At 62.6% G+C, this 18,676-nt stretch overlaps 2 protein-coding genes across 7 annotated transcripts; one reads left to right on the top strand and one right to left on the bottom strand.

Annotated features, from left to right (window-relative positions):
• The first annotated feature begins 1,240 nt into the window (after positions 1-1,240).
• On the top strand, positions 1,241-18,669 carry ADORA2A (adenosine A2a receptor). 6 transcript variants are annotated; one of them, XM_070516590.1, is made up of 3 exons: positions 1,241-1,465; positions 10,318-10,893; positions 16,912-18,669. In XM_070516590.1, exons 2-3 carry the CDS (start codon positions 10,562-10,564, stop codon positions 17,816-17,818), a joined length of 1,239 nt encoding a protein of 412 aa, XP_070372691.1. In that variant the 5' UTR covers positions 1,241-1,465; positions 10,318-10,561; the 3' UTR covers positions 17,819-18,669. The 6 variants fall into 6 exon arrangements, with proteins under 6 accessions (XP_070372691.1, XP_070372695.1, XP_014721771.1 ...); XM_070516594.1 differs by lacking the exon at positions 1,241-1,465 and adding an exon at positions 1,532-1,820; XM_014866285.3 differs by lacking the exon at positions 1,241-1,465 and adding an exon at positions 1,913-2,181.
• On the bottom strand, positions 1,467-2,300 carry LOC139046045 (proline-rich protein 2-like). The gene has a single exon (XM_070516816.1). The coding sequence runs from the start codon at positions 2,298-2,300 to the stop codon at positions 1,467-1,469; it is 834 nt and encodes a 277-aa protein (XP_070372917.1).
• Positions 18,670-18,676: the final 7 nt, after the last annotated feature.

Below are 18,676 nucleotides of genomic sequence, written 5' to 3'. Positions count from 1 at the left end.
AGCTGGCCCTCCTCTGCCTCCTTTGGCCTCGGGGGCCCCACTGGACATTAGGAGGAAGGGGCTGGGGAGCTGAGCTGGCCGAATGGGGATGGGCTCCCAGGCTTTGGCTCAGGAAGGAGCCCGGGAGGCTGCCAGGCGACCGAGGCTGAGTCCGGGCAGGTGGTGGGCTCTCGCTCTCAGCAGGACGGCCATCCGTGCTGGCCAAGTGCCTGTGCTCCCCTTGGCCCTGCCCTCACCTCCTGCCCACCCGGCATGCAGAGCTGCTGTGGGAGACGTGCTCCCACCCTGGCTTCAGCCCTCAGGGCCAGCCTGGCCCTGGGCGAGCCCCTCTGCCTTGGGCCTCTCACCGCGACCCCGCCGGCCCTGGGAAGTTCAAGCATGCGGCGGTTCCCGCAAGACCTTGGCCACCATGGCTGGCTGACGCGCTCATCCTGCTGTGTGCGGAATTGCCGTTACTCCTAGTCCGTCCAGATTCGATTGTATGGCTGGGCTGGGGCCGGATGTGAGGTTGTTCCCAATTTGAAGTCTCCAGAACATGGGCCTGGGGAGGCAGGGGCCGGACAGGCTCCCAGCCCAAGGGGCTGAGACTCCAGGTTAGTCTGTGGTACAGAAGGCGACTCCCCCTCCCTATGCTCAGAGAAGTAGGGGAGGGGGACAGGGCCTGATGGCACTAGAGGTGGTAAGAATAGGAGGGGCCTTGGCCCAGAGTCAGGGCGGGGAAGGCAGAGGGGTCACTGGAAATTGGGCCCACTTCTTAGAGGTGTCGGTTGAGCTGAGGTTCCACGTCTCCCTCCACCAGCCTGGGGCAAGACTCAGGAAGGGAGGGCAAGGCTGGGGACAGGCAGCGGAGTCCCTGAGGGCTTTGAATGCCATGGTAAGGAGGCTGGACTTCATCCTTCAAGAACTGGGGAGCCATGGAGAGATTAGAGGAGGAACGGGCACTGGGGACTTCCTACGTCACAACTGGACATTGGGGAGGAGATGGCACAGGGGTACGGACCCAGCCCAGCTGCGGTGATGAGGGACAGCAGAGCTTCGGAGGACAGAGCAGCAGGGGCAGCCCTGGGGGCTTCTTGGAGGGGAGAGAGCGCGGGCCCGTGGCCGGAAGGCTTCACCAGGCGGGACGGGCGCTCCTCGAAGGGAGGGGGGTGTGGCGCGGGCGGAGGTGGCTCGACTGAGCGAGCCTCGCGGAGAGCACGCTGGGGGGCCGCGGGCGGGGAAGGCGGCGCGGCCCGGGCCTGTCGCGGCCTCGCCCCGTCGTGGGTATCGGCAGGCTCGCAGGCCAGCTGCTCGCGTCCCCGCCGGCCTCCCTGGCGACCTCGGGGCCTCGGTTTCCCCGCGCGGCGGGGCGGGGCGGGGACAGCGCGGGTCTCGAAGCCGCCTGCAGGGGGCGCCCGTGAGCGGAGCGGCCGGAGCGGAGCGCGAGCGGCCGCCGAGACAGCGGGAGCCGGCGCGCGAGCGGCAGGTCAGCCGGGGTCCCGCTCGCGGGTCCCGAGGGTCCCGGGCGGGCGGCCGGGCGGCTGGGGGCCGTCGGAGGCTGCGGGCCGGGCGGGAGGGGCGGCTCGGTCCCCTCCCTTCGGGGCGCCCCGCCGCTGAGATCGTCTTCCCGCCTCCCGGGAGGAGTTCACGGGCCGGGGTCCGAGCCCTGCGGGCGGCGGGGCTGCCAGGGCGGGCGCACGTCCTAAGCCGGTCGGGGGCCGCGTGCGGACGCTCTGGCCGCCCCGGGCCCGGCCGGAAGGCGCGCGGGGCTTGCGGGAGGGGAAGGGGCGCGGGAGCGGCGGCCCAGAGGCGGGGCGCGGAGCCCGCGCCCGGACCCGCAGGTAACGGGCGGGCACCGTCGGTCGGTGCCTCTGGGCGCACGGCTGGCCCCGGGGTACTCGGCGACCTTCCGGGCGCGCCCGGCGGGGCTGGGCTGGGGGCGCAGAGGCGCAGCCCGGCGGGTGGGAGCCGGGGACGGGGCCCCACAGGTGGAGCCGCCGCGGAACCGGCATTCCGGGGGCGCGCGGACCGCGGCAGCCCCAGCGCCGGGCGCGGCCAGAAAGGGGAGTCTGCCCGCCGGCGCGTGCTGCGGACGGTGGTGGCGGGAGCCGGACCAAGCACCGCAGGAGGGGCCCGAGGCCGGGCGGGTGGGTGCGCGATTCGGACCGGCCCTGGCCGCCTGCCGGGCTCCCCGCGACTGAGGTAGGAATGGCGGGAATGGTGGCGGCCCTCGAGGGATTTGGCGCAGGACGGCCCCGAGGGATGAAGGAGGGGGCCACCGGCCAGAGGAGCAGAGAGCTCTGCGTTCCGGGCACTGCCATCCCGCTTTAGTCTTTAATGCCCCCGACTGTACAATGGGAGGAGGGGGTGGCCGAGGGCTCTGCGGCGGGAGACGCGAGAAGCGGGAGGGTGGGTGTCCCTCCCGGCCTTCCCCAGGACGGGCTTGCGGCTGGCATCTAGGGACCATTAGGCCGCCCCCTTTAGCCGGTTCTCCCTCCCCATCGCTGGCAGCACCCAGGCCCGTTTCCACCCACAGGCCTGTGCGCCCCTCTGGTTTGGAGCTCAGCCCGCCCTCCCCTGGGCCTCTGCTGTCCAGCTCCGGTGGGTTCCCAGCCTCTGCACCCTCCCGGAGACTCACCATGTCACTTCCGTGTCCAGCGGGGCTGCCCCTGGATGTCCTGGCCCTGGGGCCCTTGAGGGAGAGCTCTTGGAGCGCAGTGGGCCAGGGAGGACCTTGTGGGCTCAGGGGCTGCTGAGGCTCGTTCCTCCTGCTGTGGCTGGTTCTGGAGGCCTTGGGTGGGCTGGAGAGCCCCTGCCCTGTGCACCAGACTCCCATCTCGGGGTCTCAGCAGGTCCATGGCAGGAGCTCCTCACTGCGGCTTGTCCGCTGGCAGTGGTGTCAACACCTCCTTGCTCTGCCCTTGCCCTGTGGGGTCTTCCTGGCTCTCCCAGGTCCTCGTGTCCCTTGGGTCACTGCCCCTCTATCCCCATCCCCTCAGTGCAGATCAGTTTCTGGGCTAAGCCAACTTCCCTGTTCACAGCCTCAGGGAGGCTGAGGGTGGCCAGACATGGCTGGCAGGGGACAGGCTTTGGGCCAGGCTGGTCCTGGCTGGCCTTTCGGGGCTTGCATGTTGCCTCCCTCATGTTGGGCTGTGAAGTTCAGGTCCCGACCACACCCTGATCCTGCCCCCTGGGAGCCCACAGCCTAAGAGGGCAATGGTTGGCTTCAAGGGCAACCTAATGGACTAGATATTTCAATGCCCAAACCTGGGTTCTGGTCTTGACTCACTCCCTAGTCGGCCTTGGGCGAGTCACTGCCCCGGCGAATCTGCCTTCTCATCTGTGAAACCAGCATGATGAGAAAAGCAATGCTTCACATCCGGGGTTGTGGTGGAGAGTAAATGAAAGGCAGGCCTTGGTTGGGGGGCTGCGGGGGAGGCAGACCAGAGGACAAGTCAGGGTCAGTGCTTGAGCTGGGGAACCTTGGAGGGAGGCTGTTAGATTTGTGGGGTCGAAGGACACCACAAGGGATCACTGTCGCAGAGGGACACGTGGACTAGAGTCGGGCTGGGAGCACGCACTTGGCTTCAGGGCATCACACCCTGCAAAAGTCAGGGCCTCTGGGTGCCCCTGGGCGGTGCCTGCGGCGTCGGGCCACAGCCCCTGCTGGCTCTCAGCGCTGACCTGAGATCCCGCAGTAGCTCCTGCTACCGTGTCACCTGCCTCATTTCCAAGCCACCTTACCCTGGAGGAGCTGCACCTGCCATCGCACCATCTTGTGGGGTCTGTCTTGTCTGCCACAACTCAGATGGGCCCTGGAAGATGTGCACACGGGAGAACCGAGGGAAGGATGGCCAGACGGATGGCAAAGGCGTGCAGGCTGGGCTGAGAAGGGCTTTTGGGGTGTGTGTCAAGGGATGCTGAGAAGACTGCCAGAGTCAGGTGCTGAGTTGACAAAAGGGACGGCGAGTCCCAGCCCCCAGGGAAGGGGTCTGGGCCCAGGAAAGCATTGGCAGCCACGGAAGGGAGGGTTGCCCGGTGTTCTGGAGGTTGGAGGGAGCAGTGGGGTTGCGGTGCCTGAGGGTGGGACCCTGAAGGTCTGCACGGGGCCAGATGGAGGAGGGGAATTGGGGAATGGGCAGGAGCTCAGAGCTGGGATGCAGAGAGACGCCCCAGGAGACTGCTCGGCTGAACAGAGCCTGGGGGCTCTGGGTGGTGGCAAGGGGCAGCTTAGTGGCAGAGGGGCCCTGCGCTGTGGAAGCCATGGGATCCTGCCAGGGCCAGAAGGGTCTGGATGGAGGGGAAGAGCAGCTGCCCCTCGCTCCAGCCCAGCGAGGGGGATGCCCAGGGAAGGCAAGATGTTCCAGCTTTCCAGGGCCCCCTCAGACCTTCTCTGACGTGCCTCTGAGCCTTGCACAGGCTGTTGTCTTTGCCTGGCATCTCTTCCCATCTCTCCCCTCACCTCCTCATCCTCCAAGTCCGGCCCAATGGCCCCTTCTCTGAGAAGCCTTCCAGATTCCTCTGGGCCCACACCCCCTTGTGCAGGACAGGCCTGTTTTAGAAGTTGCTGGGCAGGGGCTGGCGCACTCTCTCTGTGGCTCCCACTTCTGCTGCTGCTGCTGCTCCCACCAGGCCAGCTGTCACCTAGAGGAAAGGCTGTCTCAGTGCGCCATGGAGAGGCGGGCAGCGCCACTCTGGTGCCTCCCCTGGTGGCTGGGCTGTGGTCCCTGCCCAGAGGCCCCCAGGGCTGGTGTCTGTCTGCCCATCCATCATACAGGCATTCACCTCTGGCCCCTCAGTGGCCTCTGCAAATCATGAGCCGTGCGCAAGGGGCCACTGAGGGGCCGAGGAGCAGTGGCATGGCCGTGTGGCCCCTGGCCCAGCCCATAGGCTGTGCCCGAGTCAGTCTGGTCACCCTCCTGCCCCGTCTCTTCAGCCTTCAGGGATGCATCATCACACCTTCATCCCAGAGACCGCAGAAGCAGGCCCACCTCCTTCCTGTCCTCAGTATAGTCACCCTCTGGGGCGCCCCTGGGGCCATGGACCTGGCACTGCCCCTTCAACAGGCCAGCCTTCTGCCAGGGTCTCAGCCCAGCCCTGCTAAGGTCTGTGTTCTCAGGGCCATCTAGAAGCTCCCGCATTCCCGTCTTCAGGCACCACAGTGCCTGTCATCCCCTTATTGGAGGGCTCTCTTGAGGGAGGCGCGGGTGCCCAGCACGCATCTCACCACTGCCAGCAGTGCACTTGCGGAACCGCAGTGTGGACGGGAAGCCTCTTGCTCCGGGTCTCAGGGACAGTGGGATGGAGCAGGAGTGGGACCCCGTCTGGGCTCCTTCCACCACAGGGTGGGCAGCCAGCACCTTTGTGTGAGGAGTGGCCCCTTGGAGGGGGTGTCGGCTGTGGTGGCCAGTGAGGGGGTGAGTGGCCACCTCAGGCTGGGGGGGTTGGCCTGCAGCCTCTCTGGCATCTGGCCCGGACACGTGGGGATGGGAGGGGGATTCTGGGCCCTGTGGGAGAAGGGAACGGTGGCAGGCCCTGGGAGCCTGGGGGTCTGGTGATGTGGCGGCCCCTCCGGGGCCAGGCTCAGTGTAGGAGCTGGCTCTCTGCGCCGCCCTGCCCACATCCTGCCCCAAGGAGCTGAGAGCGGCAGCTGCACACCTGAGGGGGCAGTGGGGGAGGGGACACCACTGGGTACGGAGGGCCCAACCTGCAGCAAGTTCCTGAAGTGGGAGCCGCTGGCACCCTGCAGGGAGGGAGGGAAGAGGCGCCAGTGCTCGGTGGTGGCTCGCTGCCGGGCAGCACTAGCAGACACCTGCCCTGCTCCGAGGGATGGGTTTGGAGAGGGGCTTGGTGGGACCCAGGGTCAGGGAGGCTCGTGCCCAGGCCTGGGCCCCTCCACAAGCCGGTCGTGCAGAGCCGGTGGAGGGCTTGTGGTGGGCGCAGGAGCTGAGCTGCCTGGCCAGCTGTTTCGTCTTTGCTTGTTGCCCTCTCCTCTCTGACTGAGCTCCCACGAGCCTGATGTCTCCATCTCCCCTCCGTGGCTCTCAACCATCTCCTCAGAGACTTGTCTCTGTGAGGTTTCTGTGAGAATTCCTCCTGCTGTCTTCAGGTCCCCGACTGTCGCTTCAACTGTGTGCACACCTCAAGCGCACCACATCGACTGTGTTCTCTCTCTCAACCCCTCTCTTTTCCATTTCCAGGATTCTATATTATTTCTTGTCCATATTTGCCTGTTCTTATTTTGTTTCTGCCAGCTGATCCCTAAGTTCTCATTCTTGTTTATGGATGCAGTTCCTTTCTTTATCTCTTTCAACATCCTAAATGTCTTTGAAAATCATCTTTAGATTATTACCTTCACCTGTTCTGGAGTGAGTTAATCTCCATATTTTGGATGCGATTGCTTACAGAGCTCCCCGTGGTCCAGCAGTTGGGATGCTGCCTGGCACAGAGTAGGTGTTCGGGAAACAAGTGCTACGAGAACGTAGTGGAGGATTCTCAGGCCAGCGTTCTGGAAGCCCCGGCTGCGGCAGGTCTAAGTCCCTACGAGGGCTCAGAGCCTGGCCCTCGGCCACACCCAGGAGCAGGTGTGCTGGGTCCTGTCTGGGAGCTGGCGGGCCCCTCTGTCCAGCAGGCTCCGGGCGGTACGGCCGCCATCTGGGCGTGTGCATAGAAAGCCTCGCTAGTCTGACGTACAAGGAGCCAGAGGTGGGCCGGGAAATACACGGGTTTTGATTAAGTAGAGTTTTAATTAAAGTGGTCTGGCTGGTGCAGGTGAGGAGGAAGGCAAGAAGAAGTGGCAGTTTTGGGTCTGAGTGCGGGAAATCCTATGGGGTTGTCCTTTCAAGACTCACCATGCTTGTTCCCCAGCTGTGTCCCTAGTTTGTATGGGCCAGCTTCTGCCCTCTGCCCTGTCCCCAACAAGGGACAATCACAGGGAAGTATTACATTATTAATATTTAATTTCCCTCCCTGGCTAGCAACAGATGACTAAAGGATTAATTAGATAGACACAGCCGACGGAGAGGGATAGGAAATTGCCAGATCCCAGCCCCGCCCCTGGCCCCCTCCCCCTGGGCCTCTACCTTCCTGTGGCTCTTGGAGGCCTCTGAAGGGAGAGAAGCAGAGAGGGGCTGGGAGGCCCCAGGAAATCTTCCTGTGGCTGTGGTTGCATGGGCATCTCCCCCTGCTCTGGTCTGCCCTTGATGCTCACGGTAAGGCTGACAGAGGTCATTAACCTCTTTGGGCCTTGGCTTCCTCAGCTGTAAAATGGGGTTCTTGGGGCTACAGCTGACCCCGGCGCCCCAGCGCCCTCATTTCTCGAGCTCCCAAGCAGGCCGCACAGCTATTTGAGGGCCTGGAGTAGGGTGCTGGCATCCGGGCAGAGAGCTCCTGGAGAGCGAAGTGTCTGGTGGCTCCGTGGTGGCTGGAGCCCAGTGGCACGGGCTCTTGTGAGCTGACTGTGTGCTTTGACTCCCAGTTCCTGTCAGTGACACATTAGTAGCTTGAAATCAGCCATAACGGGAGCTTTTACACTCCGGCAAAGGCCATGAGTCGTGGCGCCCCACCCCTGGGCCGATTTGCTGGCCTGCGGCTGGGAAGCCCCCAACCTTCTGGCAGAGGAGCCGGGTGGGAGGCAGCGCCCTGTCGTCCCTGCCGGGCCGGCCCCGAGGTGCCGCCCACTCCACTGCCTGCTCTGCTCCAGGCTGGGAGAGTCTGGTTTGCCAGGTGCCCAGGTTGCCTGTGGGGCCAGGGAGCCTCGCCCCGGGGCACGCTGGCGACTGGGGGAGCCTGCAGGAGCACTGCTGGAAGGGCAGCGGGGAGCCGACAGGCAGGGAGGCAGCTTTTAGGCGCTGAGCTCCTTGCAGGGCCGACCTGGGCAGGGGCTCCACTGCATCCAGTGACACGGGGAGGGCCCAGGCCTGGTGGACAGCAAAGGCGACTTCGGTTTAGTCAGGAGGGGCGCTGGTACCGGGTGACAGGGGAGCCCACAGCACAGAAGGAGGCGGGGGGACCCTGCGGACCGGGGTGCACAGGCAGGCGCTGGGGATGCCGGGAGAGCCGCACTGAACGCAGGGCTGGGTTAGGCCCTCGAAGGCCCTTCCACACTGGCATCCGGCTCTCGTGGACTCAGCCCGCTTCCCAGGCGGGTGCTGGAGTGTGACCCATCAGCAGGGCTCTGGGCAGCGGGTCAGGAGGATCTTTGGTGGTTCCACATGTCCACTCCCGGGCAGGGCCCTCTGACCCCAGACGATGCTCTGGGGTGGAGTCAGGCTTCTCGCCTGGGCTGGTCAGCCTGGCAGAGGCTGCGGTGCTTCTTGGTGCAGATTCCCCTATTGAGGCCGTCGCCGGGGCATGAAGGACAGCAGGCATGAGGAGGAAGGTGGGCTGCTCTCTGGTGGTGGGAGGCAGGGCTGGTCCCTGGGGCTCGCTGGGCCTGGCCAGGCCTGACTGGACAGTGGTCTGCTGCTGCTGCTGGGCCTAGGAGGCCCCCAGGGTGGAGGCAGGCCTGGGCCTGTCATTTCCCTTCTGTAGAATGGGGACAGGACCCTGGACACACAGCCTCTGCAGTTGGGGGGCCCCTGGTGAGCTGTGCTCTGGGCTGCAGGCTGGGAGCACAGAGGGACACTCTGTGTGGCCAGGGATGGCACTCGGAGACTTGGTCTGGCCTGCCTCTGCCAGTGACATGCTTTGTGAGCAGCTGGCAGGTGCCCCATTTGTGACAGGGGCTGGGTGGGACCTGTTCACGGCTCTTGGTGCTGGGCCCCTGCCGGAACTGGCAGAAGCCCGCCGCCCCTGCCACTGGCCGCGGAAACCCCTTTGCTTCTCAGGGGCTTGGCCTCCTCTTCTCTCTCCCCCTGCTCCCTGGTGTTGGCGCTAGACTCTGAGCCTCCTGGTGGGCACAGAACACGCCCCTTGGGTGTGGCTGCAGCCCACGCCCGCCTAGCTCCAGCCACTGAGGCACATTGGAGTTAGAAGGAAACTTGGGATTCACTTTGCAGCCCTCCATCACCGTCTGGACAGGGTGAGGGAACCCAACCCTTTGAACACGGCCAGGGACCCCGAGCAACCTCCTCCCAGCGATGCCAGTCCCGCTGGATCTCTCGTGTCCTGGAGGAGAGAGGGGGGACGCAGGCCCTGAGCCCACGTGCGGTGGCTGAAAGGCAGTGTGGGGCCTCTGGTCCCTGGGCGGGCGGCAGCCGCTGCCACGCACGCCTGGGGCCCCACGAGCACCTGGGCCTGGAGGGGGGTGGACTTGGCGTGGGGCCAGCCTGGGCAGCGCACGTGAGCATGACAAGGTAGGGGCCGAGGTGATGGGGAAAGGTCCTGGCTGGCAGGGGGCATGGAGACCATTTCACAAGCTCAAGGGGGAACACTGGGGGTTTGGGGGAGACCAAGACCTCTGCTCCTGCTTCTGCTTCTGCGGGGGTCAATAATTCCTTACATTTCTATGGCATTTTGACTCTGGGGAAGCCCTTTCAAATCTGTTTATTTCCTTCTTGTAGAATCATGGGTGAGAGCTGAAATGACCCCCAGAGGCTCTCTGGGTTCCAGCCTCCTCACTGTATCAATGGGGAAACTGAGGCCCAGTGCCTGCAGTCCCTCAGCAAGTCCTGGCGGAGCCCCCTGCTTTATGCCCAGCAGCAACTGAATTCAGTCTGTCCCGGCATCAGGCAGGCAGAAGAGCAGGCTGGGGAGCTGTGGGAGGAGGAGGGGAGGGGGCCGCCCCGCCCAGAAGCACAGTCAGCTGGCGAGGCTGCCAGGGGCCGGGCTCCCTTTGTGCCTGCTCCGCCACCCAGTGCAGCCCCACCAGAAAGGGCAAGGGGCTTACCTGCCAGCACTGGGCGACAGGACCAGGCAGCCCCCAGGTTCTTCCAGATCGGAGCTCTGGGGGTCTTGGCCTGTGCCTTAACTGGGCAGCGTAGGTAGGTGCTGGTAGTTCTCGAGGAGAGCTCTCGGGGATGCAGCAGACTGAGGCTGAGAGAGGGTAGGTGGGCCTGGGCGAGCTTGAGAGGTGAGCAGGCCTTTCTAGGAGGGTCGTGGGGGCGGCCGTGAGCTCAGGGACCCAGGAGACTGGCAGGGCTGTCACAGAAGGCTTGAGAAGCTGAGCATGGGGGACTGACGAGAGTGACTGAACTTTGGAAGCTCCCCAGAAAAAAAACAGAGACTGGGCCTAGTCCCTGGTCCTCTGAGTCCAGGGCAGGGAGGCGGTCCGGCGGGTTGTCCTCAGGCTGGCGCCTGGCCTGCGGGGAGGGCGCAGGGAGCTGGCGGAGGGCTGGGAGCCTCCGCTGGGCCCCTCTGCCAGTGGTCCAACTCCTCACGAGGCTTCTCCCTTGGCAGGTGCCCCGGGTGCTGACGCTGAGCTGAGCCAAGATGCCACGGGAGCTGCTAGAGAGGGCCTGGTTTCTGGAGACTCGGAGTTGGCTGTGAAAAAACCCTTGGGGAGCCCCCCACCCCCCGGCACGGACGCTCTTGGCTCCTGTGAGAAGGGGGCTCCGGGGCCTGGGCAGGGCCGGCTGCGCTGCAGCTATGGACCGTGAGCTGGCCTGGCCCGCGTCCTTGCTGACCCTGCCCGTCTGCAGCCATGCCCACCGTGGGCTCCTTGGTGTACATCATGGTGGAGCTGGCCATCGCTCTGCTGGCCATCCTGGGCAACATGCTGGTGTGCTGGGCCGTGTGGCTGAACAGCAACCTGCAGAACGTCACCAACTACTTTGTGGTGTCACTGGCAGCGGCCGACATCGCTGTGGGGGTCCTTGCCATCCCCTTCGCCATCACCATCAGCACAGGGTTCTGTGCCGCCTGCCACGGCTGCCTCTTCATCGCCTGCTTCGTGCTGGTCCTCACGCAGAGCTCCATCTTCAGCCTCCTGGCCATCGCCATTGACCGCTACATCGCCATCCGCATCCCACTCCGGTGAGCCGGTGGGCAGGGCGGGGCTGCCCCACATCCTCTCCCCCGGCACGCCTCGTGCTGCGCTTACATCTCTGAAAGGGCTGCTGTGCCACGGTCTGATCTGTGCCCGGGGTCAGGGTAAACCCGGGGTCAGGGTGAGCCTGGGGCCAGGGTGGTGTCTGTGGTGGGTCTGTGGTGTCAGCATGTGCAGCTGAGGACAGGGCCACCGGGCTCAGTCTGGGGCTGCCCAGGGCTTGGCACGTGGCCAGCAAGCATGCCAATCTAGCTGATCCCCATGGGTACAGGGTACTGTGGCCCTCCCGGGCCCCACCCCCCGGGAGACTGAGCCTGCTGTGCTTTGGCTGTTGACAGATATGTGTGGCCTGGGCCTGGGCAGTTGCATCTGGGCTGTTCTTTACACAGCACGATGCTGGGGTGGGGCAGAGCATCACGGGAAACCACAGGACCTCAGAGCGAGAAGCCCGCCTGCCGCCTTCCTCCAGCTCCTCCGGGCTGGCCTCACAGTTTGCACATTAGGAAAATGACCCAGAGAGGGGAAGTGACTTGGCCAAATGCCACAGTGAGTCACTTGGACTTACATGCAAATTCTGTGCTCCTAAGGTCACCAAGGCCTCATAGTCTTGGAGACAGCCTGTGCACTCCGGGATGGCTGGTGGAGGGGGTTTTCACGGTGAATCCTTTGTGAAGTGACTTCATGAAGCCGTGTATTGTGTAAATGAGAACTTTCCCTGAGGCTGAGTTTACTTAGCTTGCCCTCCACCCACCCTAGGAGGTGCCTTTGTCTGCTGGGGGCCCTGGGGGCCTCCTTTCCCCACCATCTCAGAGCTGGGTCCCACATCCTGGGCGGCTGCAGGCCCTGAGGGGAGTCTCAGAGGACTGGGCAGCCGCATCCCATGGCGAGTCTCCCGGACAGGTGGGGTGCCTACCTGCAGAGCAGGCCCCAGCGCAGCACGCAGGCTGAGGCGCCCCAGCAGGGGAGGAGCAGGCTCCATGAGCCGATGGAAACTGAGTGTCAGACCCGAGGGGGCCCTTCAAGGTCATTTCCTCTCATCTTCCGGATGGAAAAATGAGGCTCAGAGAAGGGAGCCAGCCTTCAGGGCTACACGACGAGTGGGCCTGGGCCTGGGAAGAAACGTGGCCTGCCACCCACTGTGACTTTGCAGAGCTGGGTTGCAGGGTGGCCCCTGTCTCCCAGACCTGTCCCTAGGCTCTAGGGGGAGGTGGGCACCCTCATCATTCTGCTCAAATGGAGGAGAGGAGCCCTACAGGAGGCTCTGCATCTTCGGAGGGCCTAGGACTCTTGTCAAAAGAGAAGGGGACCCTGGCTGGCCCTAACAGAGGATCAGCTGAAGTGGGCAGAGCAGAGTCTAGAGTCCAGGCTCGCTGAGGGCCAGCTCAGCACACAGAAGCCTGTCTGTGGGCTCCCCAGTGGGCTGGAGAGCAAAGGATTGGCATCCACCTCCGGGGCCCAGCTGAGCATGGGCTGGGCCAGGCTGGCCCTGGCGGGATCACACAGAGGGAGACAGAGGCCTTGCTTTCACTTTCTTCCATGATTCAAAGGGCGACAGCATCCTAAGGAGAGAGCAGGCAGCTGGTCTCAGAAGAAAGGGCCTTGGCTTCTTTTTCTTGTCTCTGTTTTCTGAGAGTCAAAAGAATGACTCCCTCATATAGGTGGATGGGACATGCTGTGTGACCACAGAAAGTCAGCTCCCCCTCTCTGGGCCCACTTCCTTTTCTATAAAAGAGGATAGACCCTCTGAGCTCACAGAGGTGGTGGGAGGGTCTGGCGAGTGAAGGGGAGAGACAGGGCCCTCAGGAGGGCTGACAGCACGGGACCGGTGGGGATTCAGCTCTTTCTTGAGTGGCTGGAGGTTCAGAGCCAGGCCCCTTGATGGCTCCCGCCCCCTCACCTGTGGCCCAAACCCCCACGATCTCCCAGAGGGGCCTAGGTCCCCCCAGAGTGTAGCCGTTGGTGCTCTGCTTGCTGAGACTGTGGGAGGCTCAGCTGGAGCTCTTGGATCTGGGGGCTGACAGGGAGCACGGTGACAATGCTCCTCGTCTCACTCGGGCAGAGGGCATCCCAGTTGCCAGAGGACGTGAGGGCAGCATCTCCTTTGATCCTAACGGCCTGCCCGGCCCTGTGGCCTGGGTGGCTGGGCTGGCCTTCACGTTACTCCTGGGGAGGCCAGAGCAGGAAGGAGAAGTGCCATCTGATGTGATGGACTCGGGGAGCCTGCACGCTGCTCCAGAACCCCTTCGTACCCCCAGTGTCCTATTCCTTAAGGGCCCTGGACCAGCGAGGGCCGGGGAGGGCAAGGTGCATGAAGGTGTCCATGTGGGAGCTCCTGACAGCAAGCTGCGCGCGAGGGGCACTGGAGGAGGCTGATGAGAAGCCAGAACTGGCGGCTCTTGGCCCCTGCCCCTCCTCCAGGCCCCCTGCCCTGCCAGTGGGGGTCCCGCCTCCTCTACTGCCCTGTCCGCTCCACTCAGGAGCTCTATCTGGCTACTCCAAGGTCTAGGCTCTGACCAATGCCCTGGCCACCTAGCCCCAAGCCTGCACCGCTCACCATTCATTTCTTTTTTTTTTGAAGAATTCCGTTTCAGAGCTGGCCCAGTGGCGTAGTGGTTAAGTTCATGCGCTCCGCTTCGGCAGTCCAGGGTTCTCCCCATTGTGGAGCTAGCACCGCTCATCAAGCCATGTTGTGGCGGCGTCCCACATAAAATGGAGGAAGACTGGCACAGATGTTCGCTCAGCAACAGACTTCCTCAAACAAAAAGAGGAAGATTGGCAACAGACATTAGCTCAGGGCCAATCTTCCTCACACACAAAAAAAGAATGAATGAATTCAGTTTCAGAAAAATCTATGTTCTCCTTCACAAGTGCAGGGACCTTGGTAGTTAGGGCAGGGCCTCATCAGGAAGTTGGTGAGAAAGAAGCCTGGCCAGAGGCAGAGATGGGAGCTCTTGGTGTCCCCAGAGGAGGGCAAACCCAGGGCGAGAAATAAGGCTTTCTTTTCCGGGGGGACTTGTGTACCATGGTCTCCTGTCTCTCACGTTAGCCCCTGGTGGGTGCTCTCTCTCCCTGGGAAACAGGCCGAGTAGCAGGCAGCAGTTGGTGCAAAGGCCTAAAGTCATACATGGTGAATTGCTCCGTGGGGACGAAACCTGAGTGCCCAGGCTTCTAAGGAGGGCAGGATGCGGAGAGAGGGCTCCCTGGAGGAGGTGACGCCGGGTGGGTCTTACAGGATGTGTGTGCTTGGAGGCGGGTGTAACAGGAAAGGACCAAGCCTGGGCAAAGGCCTCATGGAAAAGCATGTGGGCTCTGGGCCAGGGAGAGGGGACAGAGAGGGACGGACAGGTAGGAGGCAGGGTGTGAGGCTGGCTCAGGCCTGCCCGTGCCTGGGAGTTTGGGTTTCAGTCGCGGGTCAGTGGCTCTCTAATTCTTGGGTCATGGCTCCTTTGGACAGCTCGGAAAGCTCCGCCTTCTCGTCGGTGTAGGAGGAGATGCACAGGAAGCCCCACCTGGAATCGTGGGGGGTATTCTTGGATCATAGGACGAGCCCCCAACATGGGTACAGGGGAGCCCCCAGGAAGGGGCAGCCCGAGTCTGTGAGCGGAGGACACAGGTGTGCAGAGGCACTTCCAGATGTGGCAGTCGCTTCCTCTGACGCCTCTGGGCTCCCTGGAATGGCAGAGCGGTGCTGGGCAGCCTCAGCACCCTTCCACCGGACAGCCTGCGTCTGGGGCCCAGGAGGCCAAGATATGGCTGGCTGAGTCGCCGAGGCAGCCTCGGGGATGCTGCTGGGCCAGGCTGCGGCTCGGCTGTGGTTCCATTTGGGCCCTAATGCTGTTCCAGCCCCCCAGGGGCCTGGGTCCAGGGCCCTCAGCCCACAGGGTTTTCTCCTGAATAACAAAAGTAATCTTTTTTCTTTTTTTTTTTAATAAGTAATGCCTGTACATACTAAAACATCAAAAAAGAACAAAAGGGTATACGGTGAAGAATTGTCCCCGTTCCCGCCTGCCCCACCTCCAGCTCCCTTGCTGAAGGGCGGTGTTGGGAATCCTTCCAGAGAGGTTCTTTGCACACACAGGCCAGAGCTCTTAATGTGTGTTTGTTTCTGTCTCCACAAGGGGCTGTCTTTTCAGAATGCAGTGGCAGCCTCTCCCTCCTGGGTTTCCGTGTCTGTAAAAGCAGACAATTGGACAGGCCAGGGATTTTCAGACCGTGTCCCCAGAAGCCCTCAGGCCAAGCCCTGACGTCCCCACCACCTTGTTCATTCAGTGCATATCACTGAGCCCGTCTCTTCCCCACACTGCCACTCCCCTGATTGCCTGGGAATGCAGGTGGGAGGGGCTGCTGCTGGAGAACAATTTGAAAAGCCCCAAAGCAGGTGGCCTCCAGTGTCCTCTACACACTGGATATATACACTGCCTATAACTGCTTGCTTCTGCTTGATTGCCTCAAATGACGGGAAGCTCACCACTACCTGTGGCAGCCCATTTGTGCTGTGAACAGCTCAGCTGAGAAACTCTTTCTTACCCTGAGCCACAGTCTGCCTCCCTGTTGTTCCCACCCACGGATTCTACGTTCTGCCCTCGTGGAGCAGTGCTCACAGGTCCCGGAGTCTTAGTCCCATTTTGCAAATGAGGAAACTGGGGCTCAGAGAGGCAGAGTGACAGAATATGGCTAAACAGGAATAGACCAGCCCTAGAACCCAGGCAGGGATATACTTTTCTCAGGAAAAATATCAACATTGAAATAGCCTCCCGTTCAATGAGATTACATAAATCACTACATGTAAAGCACTAGAAACAGTGCCTGTGCAGAGCCAGCGCCATGTAAGTAGTAAATGGGGAAAAAACCCAAAGCCTGTGCCTTGGCGTTTGGGGCTCCAGGATAGGCAGACGGGCGTGCCTGCGGCCTGGCAGAGACGGGTGAGTGCAGGACCCGCTTCCTGCCAGCGCTGCTGCAGGCGCCCGCACCACGGAGCGCACGCGGAGCTCCTGGGAAGGGCCTGCCCGTCGCTGTTGGGATTCAGGGTCGATGGAGATTCGGAACTGACAGACCTACTTGGCCCGAGTTGCCTCTCGGCTCCTGGAACATCTACAGCAAGTCTCTTCCTGTCTTTGGGCCTCAGTTTCCCCACCTATAAAATGAGGGGGTTAGACTAGATAAGGGGTCAGAGGCCACAAGTTTGTTGTTGTTTTCTTTATTTGAATTAGTCGGCAACACTGAAACCAGGGGAGATTTTATGGAGAAAATCCGCTCCCCAGCCCCTGCTGGAGCCCAGCAGCGCCAGGCGCACGTCTTGCCCGGAGGCCAGGGGCTGAGGGCGCCAGCGGGCCCCGCACAGAGGAGGCGCTCTGCCAGCCTGCCTCGCACGTTTGCCAGCTGTAGGCCCCTGGGTTTGTCACCCACGGACTAGATCGTTTCTATGGGTGCTTCCAATTCTGGAATTAAGTAAAGCATGTTTTTTCTTGGCATCCACTGTGTGTCCATGCCTCAGGGCAGAGAGGGATGCAGGAAAGCCCTGCCCCGGGACCCAGGTCCAGTGGGGAAGGAAGAGCGCGGAGCACAAGACACGAGAACCACCGACAGGTCTGATCTGGCTGGTTCCGTCCCCCAACCCAGTCCCCCTCTGAAGGGGAGCCTGTTCCAGCATCAGCTAAGAGCAACACGGAAGTGATAACTTCCCCCGAAAGAAAATCACTCATTAATTCCCTCAAACCAAACTAATTAAGTTCCAGGACTATTGGTAATACTAGCATTAATCGTCTGAATGTCTGTGCAGTGGTTGCCCTCTCCAGGGTGCCTGCTCTCCTGTCACCTCCTGTGAGAAAAGGCGAGGCTGGGATGTGCACTGAACAGAGAGGATGCTGAGGCTGGGAGGTAGGAAGTGACTGGTCCAGGCCCTTAGCCCCAGTCACCCGGGGCCGGAGTGCCACGCTGGGTTTCTTACTCTGGGCCCTGCCTGGCCCTGGTTTCTCAGGCCTCTGACGCTGGTCTCCTCTCCCCAGATACAATGGCTTGGTGACCGGCACGAGGGCCAAGGGCGTCATTGCAGTCTGCTGGGTGCTGTCGTTTGCCATCGGCCTGACGCCCATGCTGGGCTGGAACAACTGCCATCACGGCGGGGAGGGCGAGAACCAGTCGCAGGGCTGCGGCGAGGGCCAGGTGGCCTGCCTCTTTGAGGACGTGGTCCCCATGAACTACATGGTGTACTACAACTTCTTTGCTTGCGTTCTGGTGCCCCTGCTGCTCATGCTGGGTGTCTACTTGCGGATCTTCCTGGCGGCCCGGCGACAGCTGAAGCAGATGGAGACCCAGCCTCTGCCGGGGGAGCGGGCTCGGTCCACGCTGCAGAAGGAGGTCCACGCCGCCAAGTCGCTGGCCATCATTGTGGGGCTCTTCGCCCTCTGCTGGCTGCCCCTGCACATCATCAACTGCTTCACCTTCTTCTGCCCCGAGTGCCCGCACGCCCCGCTCTGGCTCATGTACCCGGCCATCATCCTCTCCCACTTCAATTCCGTCGTGAACCCCTTCATCTACGCCTACCGCATCCGCGAGTTCCGCCACACCTTCCACAAGATCATTCGCAGTCACATCCTGAGGCGGCAGGAGCCCTTCAAGGCAGGGGGCACCAGTGCCCGGGCCTTGGCAGCTCATGGCAGCGATGCAGAGCAGGTCAGCCTCCGCCTCAACGGCCACCCTTCTGGGGTGTGCCCCAATGGCAGCGCCCCCCATCCTGAGCGGCGGCCCAATGGCTATGCCCTGGGGCTGGTGAGTCGGGCGAGTGCCCGCGAGTCCCCTGGAGACACAGGCCTCCCAGATGTGGAACTCCTCAGCCACGAGCTCCATGGGGCGAGCCCAGAGTCCCCTGGCCTCGAGGGGCCCCTGGCCCAAGACAGAGCGGGAGTGTCCTGATGACTCCCCGTGTTTGCCCCTTCCTAAGGGAAGGGGGCCTTTCTCTTTCTGGTTGGAGGAACCACTCACGTTGGGAGATGAGTGCATGTGCTGGGAGACTCTTCTCGAGGCCAGTTCCTGCCACGGACTGAGAGAAGGGAGCCCCAGCTGGAGCAGCATGAGGTCCAGCAGGAAGGTCTGGCATCCAAGGAGGTGGACGCATCATGCTGGGAGGGCCTGCACGAGGCCAGGGCCGCGGCACCAGGGCATCTTGGCTGGGTAGGCCCAGTCCCCGACTCCAGCAGCACGTAGAAGTGCCCCCTGGTCTCTGCAGAGCAGCCGTGGCGGAGCAGGCTGGCTGGCCCTGAGGCTGGGGAGCGGCCCCGAAGGCCCCCCGCCACACACACACCACCCTCCCCAGACTTTCCCAGGTTCGGGAGCTGCTGTGTCCAGAGGTGGCATTTAACTATTTTTGACCAGGAGAAAATGTAAGCGCGAGGAAATCCTTTTTATTGTATTATCTTCCCTCCCTGGCTGCTGGGTCTGTTGTCAGTCCTGCTGCTAACCTGGCACCAGGAGTGGCCAGGGAGTCCCAGGCAGCCCTCTCCGGCTGCCGTGAGCTGCCATGTGCTTCTCATCCGTCAGTCCTGAGGCCACCTCTTGGGGTGACAAAGCTGGGCTTGGTGACAGGAAGTTGTAATGGAGCGGTGCCAGAGTGCGGGCTCAGGGAGCAGGTTGGGGCTGGCTGGCATGGGGTGTGCCTGGGCGGCTCAGAGCTGCCCAAGTGGAGGCTCTAGCTGACTGCCTTTCCTTCTGAGGGGAATGTTTTTTTCTGAGATACAATAAAAATGAGCCACATTGTGTTTTAAGCTTGTCCAG

Source organism: Equus asinus, chromosome 8 (assembly GCF_041296235.1).
Source record: "Equus asinus isolate D_3611 breed Donkey chromosome 8, EquAss-T2T_v2, whole genome shotgun sequence".
NCBI classification, from domain to species: Eukaryota; Metazoa; Chordata; class Mammalia; order Perissodactyla; family Equidae; genus Equus; species Equus asinus.
The sequence above is the reverse complement of the archived record's forward strand: the minus strand, read 5'-3'. Positions and strand labels throughout refer to the sequence as shown.